General features: G+C 42.4%; 1 protein-coding gene across 1 annotated transcript in view; it reads right to left on the bottom strand.

Annotated features, from left to right (window-relative positions):
- LOC126426789 (ankyrin-3-like) overlaps positions 1 to 15738 on the bottom strand; it is a 60188-nt gene extending 44450 nt beyond the window's left edge. The window contains exons 1-3 of the mRNA XM_050088785.1: positions 15640 to 15738; positions 3516 to 3650; positions 3347 to 3394 (exon numbers count right to left, since the gene is read on the bottom strand). Coding sequence (XP_049944742.1) covers positions 3347 to 3394; positions 3516 to 3603 — 136 coding nt within the window. The 5' untranslated portion in view covers positions 3604 to 3650; positions 15640 to 15738. The remainder of the gene's footprint in view (positions 1 to 3346; positions 3395 to 3515; positions 3651 to 15639) is intronic.
- Between the last annotated feature and the right edge of the window lie 2769 nt (positions 15739 to 18507).

The following is an 18507-nucleotide window of genomic DNA, read 5'->3' as shown; positions in this document are numbered from 1 at the left end:
CCGATTTTCTATGTTCCCTTCACTCTGTGAGACGCTTGTACTCAGCAGGGAAGCTAGTTCCTGCTCCATCCACAACGACTGGGGATTTAGGTGTCTTTTTGCTGGGTACAAAAACACATCGGAATTGTGAGGAATGAAAGGACAGATCTGGCCGCCAAGAGTATTGTCTCGATCCTCAAGTATTACAGCGTGCCATCCTCCTGTATGCTATCACCTCGATGTTGAGCTTAAGAGTCTTGCATCAGTGGGAGGGTGAGTGGCTGGAGGAGACTTTGGTCCACAAAGAAAGCTCTGTTCTGGAGAACAGATGTAGCGTAAGTGCATAGGAAACACGACAGAACCCAAAACACATGTGCTGCATTCCACTTCGTAATGTGTTCAAGAGTTAATAAGAATCTAGATACTTGTATAGAATTCTTCTACCTAGGAAAAGCGTTCTACAGCGTGAAGTGACTAGAAATACTGGGAAATTTGGGTATACAATAATATATATAGGAACACAAAAGAAGCTATAAGAACGGAAGACTATGAAAAGGAGATGTGCTTAATGAGGGTGTAAATTAATGAAACGGTGTTTCTCCGCCACTGTCTAATCTGTACATTTAGGAAACCGTAATAAAATAAAAGACAAACGTAGGAGTTGGATTAACAGTCATGGTTATAAGTGCCATGGGGAAGATTCGCTGAAAACATTACTGTCAGTGAAGATCAGGAAGAATTATTAGGTCTGTTGTGTGGAATGGGGATTCAAATGAATGCAAATATGTACTTAGTGTGAACAAATGAACGATTAACGTAATGAGGAATACCAGAAACGATATTAGCGTTAAATTTAACGTCAAAGTCTGGGATCACAAAATAGATGAAGGAATTTTGCTTCCTTGAAAGCAAAATTACAGATGAAGGACAAAGTAAGGCGGATTTCAGAGGCAGACATGCAGAGGGAAAGATGGCTTTCCTCCGTCGAAGGTATCTACTACAACCAAACATAAGGAAAATATTTCTAAGATTTTACGTCCTGGTACGAATTTTCAACATGGAACGTGAGATAACCAGTTCTACTCTGAAGGTAAGAGGTTGGCACAGGGAGGAAGTTGCGACAGTGCATCAGACTAGGCAGAAGGTAAATGACACAAACTGAACAGGTACATGAGATGCTCAAATGTCACTGACATTAGACTTGCAGTGTATATCCTACAACAACTAACTCCCAATATTTTACATGAAAGTTATGAGTCACCTGTCTGTAACCACTGGGTAACTCAACCAAACCATCCTGCCTTCCAGAAATATACATCACATGATGTGGCAGTACATCATGTAAACAGCTGAAAACCTACTCTGGGGAACTAGATGGAATACATAGATTTCATTCATGTTTTAATGCAACACTTCACCACAGTATTTGTCTTATCAAAACGAAATACACCATCATATGAACTCTTTAGAAAAAGGTGCCCTACACAAAATTCCAGGGAACTCTAATTGGATGTTACAAATATGGAGAACCTCAAATTATTAAAATAATTAATTCATACAATCAAATGTATTGAATTCTTTGCAATTAGGAATAAAAATAATTTGGCCTTCAGAGGAATATTCCTATCTTTGTATTTGTGTATACCTTAGAGCTTTGACACAGAAATTGTTCTTCTGTAAATAGCTTGCGTGATTTGACTAAAGCCTTTGTGCTGTTCAGCCTGCTATTAGCAATTATAAAATCAGTAACTCATCAGTTAACCGGCTAAAAACTTGTCTCATCACAGGAAGTTTCTGTGACATCAGAACAAGGAGTTACATTTTTGTATAGCCTAGCGTCCCCTTATGCTTCAAATTTCTGGTAACAATCTGCACACAGCAGGCATTAATTATGTGTGAAATTAAATTAATGCTTACAGACGACACCGACGTGGTTACTTAAAATTTATGATCTACAGACATCAATTACGTCCCATTCTAGAATGACATTTTGTTTACCATGTGGTTCCTTTGAAACAGTGTACATATCAACTGGATACTGCCGGCCGCGGTGGTCTCGCGGTTCTAGGCGCTCAGTCCGGAACCGCACCATTGCTACGGTCGCAGGTTCGAATCCTGCCTCGGGCATGGATGTGTGTGATGTCCTTAGGCTAGTTAGGTTTAAGTAGTTCTAAGTTCTAGGGGACTGATGACCACAGATGTTAAGTCCCATAGTGCTCAGAGCCATTTGAACCATTTTTGAACTACATACTGCTTCGAAAATGTAGACCAACTTGTAGTTACTTTCTGTAACGTATTGTTACAGAAAGTAAATAGCAATAATTTGATGGACATTTACTCAGATAGCAATCATAATAGGGAACATGACATATCTCACACTGTGAAGAGGAACATGGTTTATTATTGATTTACTAATGTTACTAACAAGAGAATCATAATGCTACTGGTATAGTTGCAGCATGTGCCATGTAACGGGCTCTTAAGGTCATACCTGTCTTCCTAAAATAACCATTATTTCCAAGAAAAGAGAAACTAGTATGTTGTTCAAAATAAACTGAAGGAGTAAGTGCTACAAATTATCTATATAGATGGGAATACTTAACACTCCTTCAAAATTTACTGTTTGTGTCCATGTGAAGGTTCTATGGAACTATGTTTTACATGAAAGCAAATCTTCAGCTGAACCACAATGATGACATCCACTATTAATTTAAAAACTCTGCCACTGATGAAAGGACACGTTGGAAGCAAACGTACCATAATTTTGAACCCATATCTCAATGAATTTAAACAGATAAGAAACAGGGATATAACGTAGTCAGCACAAGCATTACAATTTCTGATGGATACCTCCTGAGATGATTACCATTATCAGATTTCTGTTTTTAATTGGTTATATAAATATTGTGAACGTGAGAAGGTTTTTCTGTAGTCAATATAAATTTATGGAAGGCGGTGTACAATGTACTACTGTAATCCTGGAAGACATGTCAAATATCTGTATATCACGACTACTTATGTGAAATAGATTCTGTTTAGCTTCGTCTATTCATGTGTTATATTGATCTAGACGGGACAACTAAACCTTTATGAAAATAATTTAGAAAAAGGCCATGATTACCACTCTCAAGGTCTACCAACACGTATGTAACACATATGTAAACTGTATTCCAACTCATACCGACTAAAAAAACAAAAGTAATAATATAGAAACTCAGTGAACTTAGAGATTTTATGCATAATAATCAAATGACCAAAATCAGTTATTAAACCATCAAATACATCTACCAATGAGATAAGTTTACACTGCATGATTTTCTTGAACCATGAAAAGTTTCTGGAAGTAATGGAAAATTATGACACTTACTCATATTGTCAGTTCCAAAGTGGTAGACTGTGACTTCGGGATCTAATCCTGAAAACAAATATATAAAATACTTAATGAAAATATTGGATATGTTTTTCATTACCTACTAAAACTGGTTATTCATTATCATATGCAGACTTACGTCAATTTGTACAAGTAAAATCTTTACCTGTACTGGGATGAGAGTCGCTATAGTTGGCAGCAGTGAGAACTGCGACAAAAATGCAGATGAACCACCTAACGCTTCTGCAGAACATGATGTAAGGACAATGCTGCCAGGCCAAATAAACAACTGCTGGAGAATCTGTAAATTTATGAGTAAATATATCTCCACCATTCATTTACTTTCAACAAACTGGACAGAAAATCTAAATTAATATAATAACCTAATTTGGATTACGATGGTTAATGCGGAAACCACACTAGGAGGTTCGAGAAATCGTTAAGCTAACTATCCAAGAGTACTTTGTCAAAATTTCAAAGCGAAATTCGCATTCGTACAGAAGGAAATTCTTCCCATATAAGATTTATCAGGGGATGAATTACTGGAGAAATGTGTAGGTGGCCACACACAAAATGCTAATGAAACTTTTAATTCCACTATTTGGTGATTAGCTCCCAAACACTTGCACTCCGGACTAAAAGTGGTTGATTTGGCGTCGTATTTAGCAGCTGGCTTATTCAATGAAGGAAATTCATCCCTTCTGATGGCCATGAACGAGGCAGGAATTTTAGGAGACACGTAAAGCTTCAGTTATGCCGAACAAATGGATAACCAGCGCGTATGCTGGCAGAATCGACGTAGCGCATTGAAACGAAGGAAGGTCGGATAGCTCGGAAAGCACTGCTGCAGGCGCAAAACGAAGCCTCTGGGAAAGAAGAAGGATTACTATATGGCTCTGGAATCGCAGATCAATTGGTAAGCATTTTACATTATTGTTGACTTCCTTGAATTTCCAGTTTCCAAGAATTGATTTCTCAAACGCGTTCATCTCCAAATGACTGTTTTGACATTTGCGTCCAGTCTAACTCAAAAAGTATTGAATCGATCATTATTAAATGTGATAATATGATTGTGTATAAAATTACTAATTATATGAACCAACTTATGAGGAGATGTCACGATTGCACGGGTATTTTTCTTCGCCTAAATGGAGAAAAAAACGTGAAAATCGCAGTAAATTGTTCCAACGCCTGCACAGTTTTTAATTTTCATTATTTTCACCTGCATTGAGGCTCATATTCTTGGAAAATAAGTTAGTAATGTAAAATCAAATCTTTTCTGATTTCAGATGAAAATCGGAATGGCTACACTGCACGCAATTGCAGAACTATACTCACAACTTCAGCGGATATCACAGAGCAACTCTGTTATTTTTGGCTGAAATCAATCAAAACATTCACAAAAACTCACGGACTTTGAACATCGTCTGGCGATTAGACGTCACTTTTATAATACGTCTGTATGCGAGATTTCCACACTCCTACACATCCCTAGGTCCACTATTTGACATGTAATGGTGAGATGGAAAATTGAAGCACCAAATACAGCACAAAAGCGTACAGGCCGACCTCGTCTGTTGACTGACAGAGACTGCCGACAGTTGGAGAAGGTCGTAATGTGTAACAAGCAGACATCTATCCAGACGAACACACAGGAATTCCGAACTGCATCAGGATCCACTGTAACTACTATGACAGTTAGGCGGGAGGTGAGAAAACTTGGATTTCACAGTCGAGCGGCTGCTCGTAAGCCACACATCATGCAGGTAAATGCCAAACAAAGCCGCGCTTGCTGTAAGGAGCGTAAACATTGGACGACTGAACAGTGGAAAAACGTTGCGTGGAGTGACGAATCACGGTACACAATGTGGCCAGCCGATGGCAGGTGTGGTTATCGAGAATGTCCAGTGAACGTCATCTGCCAGCGCGTGTACTGCAAACAGTAAAATTCGGAGGCGGTGGTGTTATTGTGTGGTCGTGTTTTTCATGGAGGGAGCTTGCACCCCTTGTTTTTTTGCGTGGTACTATCACAGCAGAGGCCTACACTGATATTTTAAGCATCTTATTGCTTCTCACTGTTGTAGAGCAATTCGGGGATGGCTATTGCATCTTTTAAAACGATCGAGCACCTGTTCATAATGCAGAGTCTAAGGCGTCTGTAGAAGACAATAATATCCCTGTAACGGACTGTACTGCACAGAGTCCTGATATGAGTCCTATGAAGCACCTTTGGGATGCTTTGGAACACCGACATCATGCCAGGTATCACCGAAAAACATCGATATATCTCTTCAGTGCAACACTCCATGAAGAATGTGCTGCCATTCCCCAGGAAACCTTCCACCACCTGATTGAACGTATGCCTGCGAGTATGGAAGCTGTCATCAAGGCAAAGGGTGAGCCAACACCATATTATATTCCAGCATTAGTGATGGAGAGGCCACGAACTTGTAAGTTATTTTCAGCCAGGTGTCTGAATACTTTTGATCGCATTGTGTATTTTCAAGGTCAAAATCTTACATGAGTCATCTCGCATATATTAAGAGAAAATCAGGCACTCCCTCATACATTACTCACTCACTGTCTTTATGTACAACAAAGCATTTACACATCATTACACAGAATGTTACCAGTTTCCTGTATAGTGGTAAAGTCAAAACCAGTTCACAATAATTGTACAAATCGCACCACTTGTGGAAGTGCACTGTGTCAAGAATGCGAGAGAAGAGCACTGGCAGAGAAACCAACATTCTGGTACATTTTGAAAATTACGGGGTACACGAGGTCTTGTCCAGGCTGGACTTGAGGGTCGTTCATCAGTCTGTTAGTGAAGTACTGGTGCAGGAAAGAGAGAAGAAGGTAGCGCACGTTTAGAGAAAGCTGGTTTCTGGTACCAGAGAGCAGAGAAGGGAACAGTCCGCAAAGTGCGGTCAGCTACGACAGAAGGCTGAAAATACAGGAGCGTCTGCTCTGCATGGCGACTGCGTCACAAGAGGGCGACACTTGAGTGTCCTCTGCTCCACAGGACGCGCCCAGTGGCAACATGTGACCCCTTTCTCAAGCTTCCCAAATGGCTGTGGGGTACATTCAGCAGAGGAATGAAATCGTACCCTGTCAACGGATTTTTCTAGATAGAGCCCCATATGCTATGCAGGGTTCTACATCTACATCTACGTGATTACTCAGCTACTCACAATAAAGTGCCTGGCAGAGGGTTCAATGAATCACCTTCAAGATGTCTCTCTACCGTTCCACTCTCGAACGGTGTGCAGGAAAAACCAGTACTTAAATTTTTCTGTGTGAGCCCTAATTTCTCTTGTTTTATAGTGATGATCATTTCTCCCTATGTAGGTGGGAGCCAACTGAATGTTTTCGTAATCGGAGGAAAAAGCTGATGATTGAAATTTCATAAGAAGATCCCATTGCGACGAAAAACACTTTTGTTTTAATGATTCCCACTCCAATTCACATATCATTTCTGTGGCACTATCTCCCCTATTTCGCGATAATATAAAACGAGCAGCCCTTGTTTGAAATTATCAGGTGTCATCTGTCAGTACCACCTGATGGGGATCCCACACCGCGCAGCAATACTCCAGAATAGGGCGGACAAGCGTGGTGTAAGCAGTCTCTTTAGAAGACCTGTTGCGCCTTCTAAGTGTTCTGCCAACGAATCGCAGACTATGGTTTGCTCTACGCACAACCTTATCTATGTGCTCGTTCCAATTTATGTTATTTGTAACTGTAATCCCTAACTATTTACTTGAATTTGCAGCCTTCTGATTTGTGTGAGTCATCGCGTAATCGAAATTTACAGTTTTTTTTTATTCAGTATCGATTCCCATTTTCAACACCACACAGATATCTTATCTAAATCATTTTACAATTCGGTTTGGTCATCTGATGACATTACAAGACGATAAATGACAGCATCATCTGCAAAGATCCTAAGACGGCTACTCAGTTTTTTCCCTATGTCGTTAATATAGATCAGGAACATTAGAGAGCCTATAAAACTTCCTTGTTGGACGCCGGATATTACCTCTGTTACTCGATGTCTTTCCGTCTGTTACTACGAACTGTGACCTTTCTGACAGGAAATCGCGAATCCAGTTGCACAACTCAGGCGATATTCCATAGGCACGCAGTTTGGTTGGAAGAAGCTTGTGAGGAACGGTGTCGAAAGCCTTCTGGATATCTAAAAATAGGAATCCCCTGTCGATAGCACTTATTACTTCGTGAGTAAAAAGAGTTAGTTGTGTTTTAAAATAATGATATTTTCAGAGTCCGTGCTGATTATGTGTCAATAAATCCTTTTCTTCTCGGTGCTTCATAATGTTCGGATGTACCGATTGGTCACATAGGCGCTGCAAAAACTCATGCTAGTTTCCAGGACAGCAGCTTGGCTGCAGATATGTGTGTAAAAGAAAATTTAAAGTATACATACAGGGCGACTAAAATAAAATTAGCACCGAAAATATTGCGGAGATGGAAAGTGCTGTTGATGCGCAGTTATCACAGAACGTGCAGATAGTCAGGGGCTGTTTATTGTTGGCCAATAAACAGTTTGTAATAATATTTATAAAGTGTATTTTTTGTGCAAAAGTACACTTTTTGAATGGAACAATTCTTATTGACATTAAGAAACTAAAAATAGCGTAAATTATGTTAGTTGATTTGTTGCAGGATTCTAGTGCAAGCTGCTTACAATATAAATACTTTGGAAAGTTGCCACACTGTCACTTGTACAATACCTGTAGTAGTACACACCAAAGAACAACACAAATGCATGCACTAGTTATGTGCATTCTGGGCCGTAACGAGGTAACTGTCCATCACAGGTTGTGTTCAAAATGACCACCAGCAGTGACAGAACACGTTTCCTATCTGGTATGGAGCGACTGCTGCACACATGCTAGCGTTTCGTCGAACATCTCCGAGCAGGCTGCAGTTATGCTTCGTTATGTATCATTGGGTGTAGTTGGTATGTCCTTGCAGGCAGCGTCTTTCAGCTTTCCCCACAGAAAAAGTCAACAGGCATCAAATCTGGAAAATGGGGCACCTAACGTACTGGTCCTCTGCATCCAATCTAACGTTTTGGAAACAATTTGTGAAGACATGCTGTAATACTCCACGCACTATGTACTGGACAGCGGTCATATTGGTAACACAGGTTCCTCTATGTGTGCAGAGGAAAGCCTTCTAGTATCTGTGGGAGATGGTTTGTTAGGAGGCTGTGATAGTTGTACGCATTCAGTGTTCTATCTATGAAACTCATGCCTATGATCTGACGGTTTACTATCCCACAGCAATGTTTACACTCCATGGGCGCTGATGTTCCACCTGAGGAAGCCAATGGGGATTGTCAACACACCAATAGCATACGTTTTGGTGGTTTACCTGGCTTCACCACTAAACAAGGTACGTAATACATATGGAGTACTAGTCGCAATTCCCATGTACAGAAGTTAACACGATTCTTATAATTGTTTCCATGGAGCTCTTCATTGAGGTAGATGTAATGGGGATGGAATTTAGGCTGATGGGGAATGTGTAGGACACTTGCCTGACCCATGTCACTTACACATGCGATTGCACAGGAGGTAAAGTGTTGATCAACTGCAACAACAGGAAGAACGTTAATTTCCCGCTCTTCTGTCATCACTTGCTTCATTCTGTTACGTTCCCTAGTTCTTACACTATCACTTTCACACAACTGATTGAGAAGATGGTCGAGATTGGGATCCTGCCGCAAGCACTGTAGAAGAACAAACTGCATTCTTCCTACACTCTCCATGCACCATGAGCATGTCAGCTTTTTCTGCACTGATAAATCCCGTTGTATACACATGAGCTACTGCTTAGACTGTCACATAGAAAACTGATAGCAGTGCTCTCGAGGAACACACAAGCACACTGTAAACGAACATAACAACATCGATCTAACAACTACGCAGGTCGAATGGCACAAAGAAGTGTCAGTGTGGAAACTTCTCACAACGTGGTATTTCACAACTGGCTTGCACTAGACTTCTGCAGCAAACAGCACCGAAATTCTAGTTTACCCTATTTTTAGTTTGTTACTGGCAATAAGATTTTTTCATTAGGAAAATCGCAGGTACAGAAAATACACTTTCTAAGTATTATTACAATCTGTTTATTGGATAACAGTACGAGACCCTGGCTTCGAATTCATTCTGTGAAAACTGCACGTCAATAGCACTTTCCATTTCCATAATATTTGCAGTCCAAGCTTTAGATGGTTCACCCTGCAGACGCCATACAGAGCACAACCACATATATGTCAAGCGAATTAATTGGTTTCAAGCCACCCAGTATTATAGGTGTGTTGTGGGAGTATTATCGGCTTGTTTTGTCGTCACGTTTAATAGGGGCTACATGTCTGGGTGAGCATGGCCGGGGGAGGTTGAAATACATGGAAAAGGGGATGCTAGAGACAAGGGCAGATGGTGATGGATTGGGATAAAGAGGAATGGAAAGAGAGATGGAGCACCAAGAGATGAATAATGAGAACCTTATAGCGTGAAATCACGAGTTCAGTCGCAGATAGGATTGTAATTTTATTAGAAGCTGGTTGTAAGCAACTGTTTCAATAGTTATCGGTAGGCCTAGAATTATGAAATCAACTGCAGGTCCTCTGTCGATAGCAGTAATTACTTTGTGTGAACAAAAATCCACTAGCGTTCCATAAGAAAGATATTTTCCGAGTCAGTGCTGTCCATGTGCCAATAATTCAAGGTACTTTATAAAGTTGGAACAGCCCGTATGCTCCTAAATCGTACTGACTATAATGTCTGTGATATATGTGTACAGTTTAGATGACCAGTTGTATGTCACTGTCCCCACAGTTTCACTTGCGAACCTGTATGGCACATATATTGTATACATCTCTGCCTACTCACTGTCTTCACCCATCTCCACTTCACCCCTCTGTCTGTCCATCTAATACTATGCTCTCATCATTTTCCATCTTACCAATACTCATCTACACTATCCATTTGGCTCCTGCATCCCCCCATCTCATTCTCCCTCTATCTCTGATTATCTCCTCCATTTTCTCTCTCTACATCTCCTCCTCCCCTCTCTCACACTGTCCATATTCTCCACCCCTTCTCTCCATTTTCTCCTTCCCCTTTTCTCACTGTACATATCCGCCACCCCACTTTGTCAACAGCCTCTCCTCACTCTCCCTCTCCCTGCCCCCAGTCTGTTATTCCATTTAAATCAGCCCCCACTCTATATCCATTTCCTCTTGCACCCTCTCCCTTCGCATCTTCCATCCTTCCCTGTCCATATCCTCCTGGCCTCTTTCTCTTATCCATCTCCTTCTGCCACCATTTCTCTTTCCATCATCACCTACACCTCTCTACCTTTCTGTCCTCATCTCCCTCTTCTCCAAACCCATCTCTTCTTCGCTGACCATTGTGGCCGAGCGGTTCTAGGCACTCCATTCTGGAACTACAGGGCTGCTTCGGTCGCAGGTTCGTATCCTGCCTTGGTCATGGATGTGTATGATGTCCTTAGGTTAGTTTTGTTTAAGTAGTTCTATGTCTAAGGGACTGATGACCTCAGATGTTAAGTCCCATACTGCTTAGAGCCATTTTTAACCAACTCTTCTTCCCCATCTTTGTTCCTCTCCTCCTGCCCATCTCTCCCACCTATCTACTGTAGTCCCCTCTCCTCATTCATCTTCTACTCCCAGCCTATCAGTGTTCATTCCCTCCCACACCCATCTCCCTTTATGTTTTCTATTGCCCCTCCTCTCTCGGTCCATCACCTCCTATCATCTCCCCCTGCCTCCACTTACCCTGTCCATCATTTCCTGGTCCCTACCTCAGTCTATCACCTCCTCTATCTACTTCAACATTCCTCAGCCATGCCCACTCACAAATGTAGCCCCCACTAAACATGTCGATAAAGCAGGCTGATAATATTCCCACCACATACGTATTGTGAAGTGCAGCTTACACATCAGGGGCTTGAAACCAATCACTGCTCCTGTCAAATAAGTTGTCATGCAAAGAAGATCGATAAAGCAGGTCGGTTCTACTTGAACCCAACACACTATCGTTCAGTACAGCCTACCCACTGTCAAACCATTTCGTACTCTCGGTTAGTAGGCTTCACAGTAAAGCAGGTTCCTAAGGCCAGCCACTACTACTTAAACACAACTTGCCTATTATACGGCTCAGCCAATATGGCATGGGCTGACAAAATACGATATTGTCCCTATTCCCACTCCTGTCGGGCTGGAAGGCTACAAGACAAGCAGTGATGATGCTCGTACAGTCATGTAGTTTGTTTGTTTGCCATGTTTCGGTGAAATGGGTCCAGTGATTTAATGGGAGATCATAGACATACACTACGTGAACAAAGGTATCGGGACACCCCCATAAACACATGTTTTTCATATTATGTAAATTGTTCTGCTACCTACTGCCAGGAACTCCATATGACCGACCTCTGTAGTCATTAGTCACCGTGAGATAGCAGAATGGGCGCTCTGCGAAACTCATAGACTTCGAATGTGGCCCGGTCATTGGGTGTCACATGTGTCATATGCCTGCACGCAAGATGTCCACAATCCTAAATATCACTAGGTCCACTGTTTCCAATGTGATACAGCACAAAAGCGTACAGGCCGATTTCTTCTGTTGACTGACAGAGAGCGCGTAGAGTTGAAGAGGGTCGTAATGTATAATAAACAGAAATCTTCCCAGATCTTCATACAGGAATTTCAAACTGCAGTACGATCCACTGCAAGTACTATGACTTAGGTGGGCGGTGAGAAAACTTGGGTTTCGTGGTCGAGCGGCTGCTCATAAGCCACACATCACACCGGTAAATGTCTAACGACGCCTCGCTTGGTGTAAGGTGTGTAAACGTTGGAAGATTGAACAGTGGAAAAACGTTGTGTGGAGTGACACTCAAAGTAGATAATGTGGAGATCAGATGTGAGGGTCTGGGTGTGGCAAATTCCTAGTGAACGTCATCTGCCGGCGTGTGTAGTGCCGACAGTAAAATTCTGAGGCGGTGGTGTTATGGTGTGGTCTTGTTTTTCATAGAGGGGGCTGCACCCCTTGTTGTTTTGCGTGGCACTACCACAGCACAGGCCTATATTTATATTTTAAGCATCTCATTGCTTCTCGCTGTTGAAGAGCAATTCGGTAATGGCGACTGCATCTTTCAGCAAGATCGAGCCCCTGTTCATAATGCACTGCCAGTGGCGGAGAGATTAAACGACAATAACATCCCTGTAACGAACTGGCCTACACAGATTCCTGACCTGAATCCTATAGAACACCTTAGCTATGTTTTGGAACGCCGTGGCAGGCCTCACCTACCGACATCGATACCTCTCCTCAGTGCATCACTCCATGAAGAATTGTCTGCCATTCCCAAGAAACCTTCCAGCACCTGATTCAACGTATGTCTGCAGGAGGGTTAGCTGTCATCAAGGCTAAAGGTGGGCCAGCACCATATTGAATTCCAGAATTACAGATGGAGAGGCCACGAACTTGTATGTTATTTTCAGCCAGGTGTCCAGACACTTTTAATCACATTTTACGTTTTGTACAGCAGAATGTCTTCAATATTGCGAGTGTCACATTCACTGCAGTGCATAACGTCTTTGCAGAGAAGTCTGGTGCGCTCTCCCGAGTCCATTAGGCATCTACGGGGGGCAAAACCTTCCTCAGATGCAGCAGGTATCCTGGCGAGAAAAGGTCCAACGTCAGAAACTGGTGGCACATACCCGGGGACTTTGATATGAAGCCTCCTCCCGCACCGTTGTCAAGCTTTAATGACGTCCGACGTTCGAAAACAAAACTCAAGAATTTGCATGTTGGGTCAGTTATCAATACTGAGTGTCTCAAGCTGGGCCACATCGCAAATACATCTTCCATACAGGGTGATTCACGAAGATATGTAAATATTTTAATATGTCGTTCTATATGTAACAATATAGAAAAAAAGGTCTTATAAACATAGGTCCGCAATTGTTCAGTTAAGGAGTTACGGGTAATAAAAGGTTTTACCAGAAATTTAGCAACTTCGATATTATGAAGATATCGCACAACTTTAAGAGGTTAAAGTAAAACACGATTTCGACTTATTTTGTTATTACTGGTGTGCTGAATATAATAAAACATGTCCCAGACGTGTATCTGCAGTGTATCGTCCAGAGGAGGAAAGGTTGTAATACAAGTAAATTTGTTTATTTTTCATTAAGAATGTAGAAACGTGTGTGTCATTGTTGGCTACCTTTAGTGAGTTGTTGCAGACGTTCCCTAACCTTGAAACGAGTTAGTTTTCTGTACTGTTCAGTGAAAGAACACAATAAGAACAGTGTATTTAAGTAAAACCACATAGTAACTGTTGTAGTTTGTAGATTATTTATGAAATAGGAATGCCTTTCAAATTTACGACGTAGGAATACGCCACTATGGTGTTCATTTATGGAAAATGTTATGGCAATGATACAGCTGAAATTAACGAATATGGCGTACGTTATTCAACTCGATGGCTTTCAAATGGACGAATCATTAGTGGAGCATTTCGATGTTACGGGAGACATGTTCTCTACCTAGCTTTCATAATCAGTACGAGAGCTCGATACGTCAAGACGATTATGAGGATATTATGGATGCTGTTCAACTTAGCCTGTGTACAGTACACGGCGTATCTCTCAACTATTAGGCATTTCACAATGTAAGATATGGTGTACAATGAAGTAAAATAATGTGTGTCTCTGCCATAAACAAAAAGTGCATCAGTTATCCGGGAGATCCAGCCCTCCGCTTGGAGTTGTGCAACTGGTTAAAAACTAATTGACAGTTACACAAATACGTTTTATTTTCTGATGAGGCACAGTTTACTCGAGATGGTATAAACACTTTATTGGACCATTCATTTTCCCAGGACGTCTAACTGGCGGGTCGTACTTACAATTCCTTCAAGAAGAAATGCCCCACTTACTCGAAGATACTCTGCTTGCTACGCAAATTCAAATGTATTTTCAACATGACGGCGTGCCTCCACATTTCGCCAACGGAGTTACTGCACAATTAAATGAACATTTTTCCCAGAGATGGATTGGTGGTGGTGCTACACGTCTGTGGCCACCCAGATTTCCCGATATAACACCAACGGATTTTGTGTATGGGGATGGGTGAAAGATAATGATTATAATGACAAAATCAATACACGTGAGGCACGACTCGGTCGCATTATGAATGCAATAGAAGAAATTAAGAACAACCCTGTGAAACTGAAACGAGCAACAAAATCTGTACACGTGCAGCTAAATGCACTGAACTAGGTGGAGACGTTTTTGAACATTTACTGTGATTGTGATTGTATTGCGAAATTGTATGTACTTTGTACAAGTTTCTTAACAGTGAGCTTTCTTTTTTTTTCGGTTTAACACGAATTCACGTGTGCTGTGGTATACATAAAACCAGATTATGTGACACATTCATACGGTTTCAGATAACGCTTTTACCATAAACTTTCCAAAATTAAATTCTCTACACTTCCGTTGAAAACTTTGTGCAGTTGTCTTGAATTTAAAGAACAAATTAGACCAGGTAGTTAATAAATTCAAAATTTTACGAAATTATGCCTTTGCTTCTCTGGATGTTCTGGAAAACTACTGTAGATACGCATATGGGACATGTTTTGCTAGATTCGCCAGACCAATAACAACAAAATAAATTTAAATCATGCTTTACTTTAACCATCTATATATTTGCGATGGCTTCATATTAGCGAAGTTGCTAAATTTCAGGCAAAATCTTTTACTACCCGTAACTCCGTAACTAAACATTAGCGGACCTATGAACTTTTTTCTTTAGTTTTAAACGTAGCGTAACATATTAAAGTATTTTCATATCTTCGTGAATAACCCTGTAAATTAGGCCTGTACAGCCGTATTCCAGCAGATCTCTACTACTTCTATTGTCTGATCTGACAAGTTTGTATCGAAAGTACAATGCTTTCGTGAATCTGTTTCGACGGCATACAACATATACCAATAATTAGTGGGGCTAGTGACGCCATTACGTAGACTACGCCGTAAGAATCAGTAGCTGCTGAAATGCGTAGATGACGTGAACCGATGACGGAATGCATATCAAGAGCTATTGCGCTATAGGTCGTAGGTACCGTTTTTGAGGGGGGTACCATTGAGAGCAGGAGACCGTCAAGTTGAGGAAAGTGATACGCTGAGCACTCCGCCACAGTGCTGGAAGAAACACGTAGAGACTTACCAGATGTGTGAGTTCTGCTCTGTGCCACTGCAGCCAGTGTAGTGGGCTGTCGCGAAGACAGCCTTTTATCCTTATCTTGGCCACTGCTGGACTCGGCTGACACCTCCCACCTACTGTATCCGCAGTCTGCCCTCTGCTCCACAACCCCTCCCCCTCTCACCCCCCCTCCCCCTCAAGCGTCGTCAAACTTTCCTGACATCCGACATTGGAAGCGTTGTTGCGCAACGCCTCGCAGCACTGACCTCAAGGGCACGTGATAACTATGGCAACCGCTCTGCTGCTCATTCTGACCTCGCGGCATCTTCCAAAACGACTCCGTGTTAACCAGGTACCTGCTCACATCAGAGCCCGTTCCAGCCCATTCCCTGAGAGGCACGCCCTGAGGATGCAAATACCGTCAACATTGCGTGTGCCCTTGACAGTGGCCTCCATTCGGCGACTAATGAAGTTCACGGATTTTGTATGATATACACCAAATGATGATTACATCTCTAGAGCTAGTTGTCGGTGATGGGCTGCGATCACACGCTGTCCCAGGAACTCACAGACTCGCATTTTTATGGGACTAAGATCCATTTATTTAGTGGGGCTATTAAGATGTGATCGCGTTCCTGAGCGTTTGTCAAGAGGGGGACGTGTCCATTCAGTCCTGTGAATGTGGCTGTTGGCATCTATCCAAACGGGAGTGTCTACAGCACGGTCAGCAGGAAGTGCAGAAGTAAGTGGTAAGGTGGTACAACACTACGCAGGGCACATGGGCTTCTGGAGTGGAATGCTGATCTCATTTGTGGACACAAGAATTTATTTTCAAAACGATAATTAAAACAGAGCACTGTTAACAACACAGTGTTTAATTAGGATTTGCAAATTGGGATGATCTACAGCGTTTATTCAATTGTATAAAACAATGAGAATAATTCAGAACATAATTTTAAAGAGAAACAACCACATGGCCATAACTTTAAATTCATAAAAAATTACTTTACACAAATATAACCGTATCATAACGACAGATCTGAGTTCACTAGTGACCTGTGAATATGAAAAATTACAATTTGTAAAAGGTATTTGGTCTCAAGAACAATACTCAAACAGCAAGGTCTCATAAATACGTGATTTAACTATTATGGGAAACGTTCTGGAATAGGATGTTATGATAGCCTGAAAGATTTACACATCAATCAGCACATTCTCGATGGCCGCGCGTGTGAATTCCGTGCTCGAGAGCTCAAGTGAGAACGACACGCAGGAGGACCTGCGCACGCCAAAAACGGCTTCTAGAACACACAGGCCCAGTATTAATACACTGTTCACCAAAATACTAAAACTAACAGCCGAGCACTGGATAGCCCCAAACGCAGGAGGAGATGTTAAACGTTGTAGTGTGTCAATTGCAGTTACTGTTAAAGCAATAGTTGATTACACAATCTCGACTGACGTCAAATTTCACTTGATAAATTTACAAACCACAACCAGTTCAAGATGATAATGATCCGACAATCCGCACACAACCTTAAATACCAAAGCGTCGTTTGACGGTGCAAAGTTGAAACTGTTATAATTGAAAGCGACAAGGAAGTTGGCGATTCCGACTTAAATTGGTGGCTGAAGTTTTATACTGACAATAAACTTTGATTCATAAAACTGACCACTTAACGAATTAGCAACCGTAATAAAACAAGGAATCGTCAATTATCGGCCACACTCGTAAGGCAACGGAACCAGGGCAGTTAGATGGACTTGCAGTACCTAATATCCCGAACCCACGTCCAAGTGGTTTAAGGAATGACTAGCGAAAATCAAAGAGGCTACACCGAGCAATGACATTCTAAAGTTCTACAACAAATGGCTCACCATTTAAAGTTAGTCCAGGAGATCGCCGTTAACTTGCACGCCAGGTAAATTCCCGCGCTCTGCTCAGGATTCCAGACAGACCCAGCTCTCAAACAGAGCCTGTGTTGGTCGGTGACTGCTTCTCCATTCCAGTTGCGCTCGCCGCCAGACCCAGGCGCCGGAGTGTCAGCACGGTGCGCCCCCGCAGTACACGCAGCGCCGGCCGGCTGCTCGCGGTGCCCCGCGCGCTGCCTCCTTCCCCCTGTGGCTGCCGCCTCTCCTCCAGAGCCGCGGCCGTCCTAATTAGAGGGCGCTGGCCAACCTGGACGCCGCAAAGTGCGTTACTTCGACAGGGAAACTATCCTGACAAGAGCATCGCAGGCAGGAAATCACGGCTCAGTAACGGCAACACCTGGACACCGAGATTGTACGAAAGTACACACGGTGGTCCACGTTCACGGTAACCTGAATGAACGGGCCTGAGTGACGGTACGCGAAACACCGCAAAAGCTGACTGAGCCGCTTCCACCGTGAACTGCAGCCTCCACACGTACCGGGCAGAACGCCTCGTTGCTTCTTCGGTGCACTCAGGGCCTCGCGTCATCTGACGAGGGAGCAGACCTGTGATACGTCGGGCCAAACGGCACACCTCCAGCCGGCCACTGACCTGTTCCCGTGCTGTCTGACACAGCTGAAGACCTGCAGTCTCGTGTGCTGCTGTCTACTAGCGCTAAATGTCCATTGTATACGGTTCTCTTAGCAAAGTTCACTCGCAAACTTGTCGAAATGGCCAGACACACAGTGACAGCAGCAATTAATAATAGGTTTGATGCCTGCTGTCATTAACGAGGTGTGACACTCGTCTTGCTTCTTACGATCACTGTCCCCACGTCGCATTACATGGAGGTGAACGTTAAGACACGTTGGGCAGTCCGCTTTGGTATACACTCAAATCAGCCACCTTTATTCAAGTTGTAGTCCTACCTCATTATACAACTTCCCTTGATTGTTTCTGATGAGGTCGTCAGTCTTTTA

The sequence above is a fragment of the Schistocerca serialis genome, chromosome 11, assembly GCF_023864345.2.
Source record: "Schistocerca serialis cubense isolate TAMUIC-IGC-003099 chromosome 11, iqSchSeri2.2, whole genome shotgun sequence".
Classification (NCBI taxonomy): domain Eukaryota; kingdom Metazoa; phylum Arthropoda; class Insecta; order Orthoptera; family Acrididae; genus Schistocerca; species Schistocerca serialis.
Note: the sequence above shows the minus strand (reverse complement) of the source record. Positions and strands in the feature narration are given on the sequence as shown.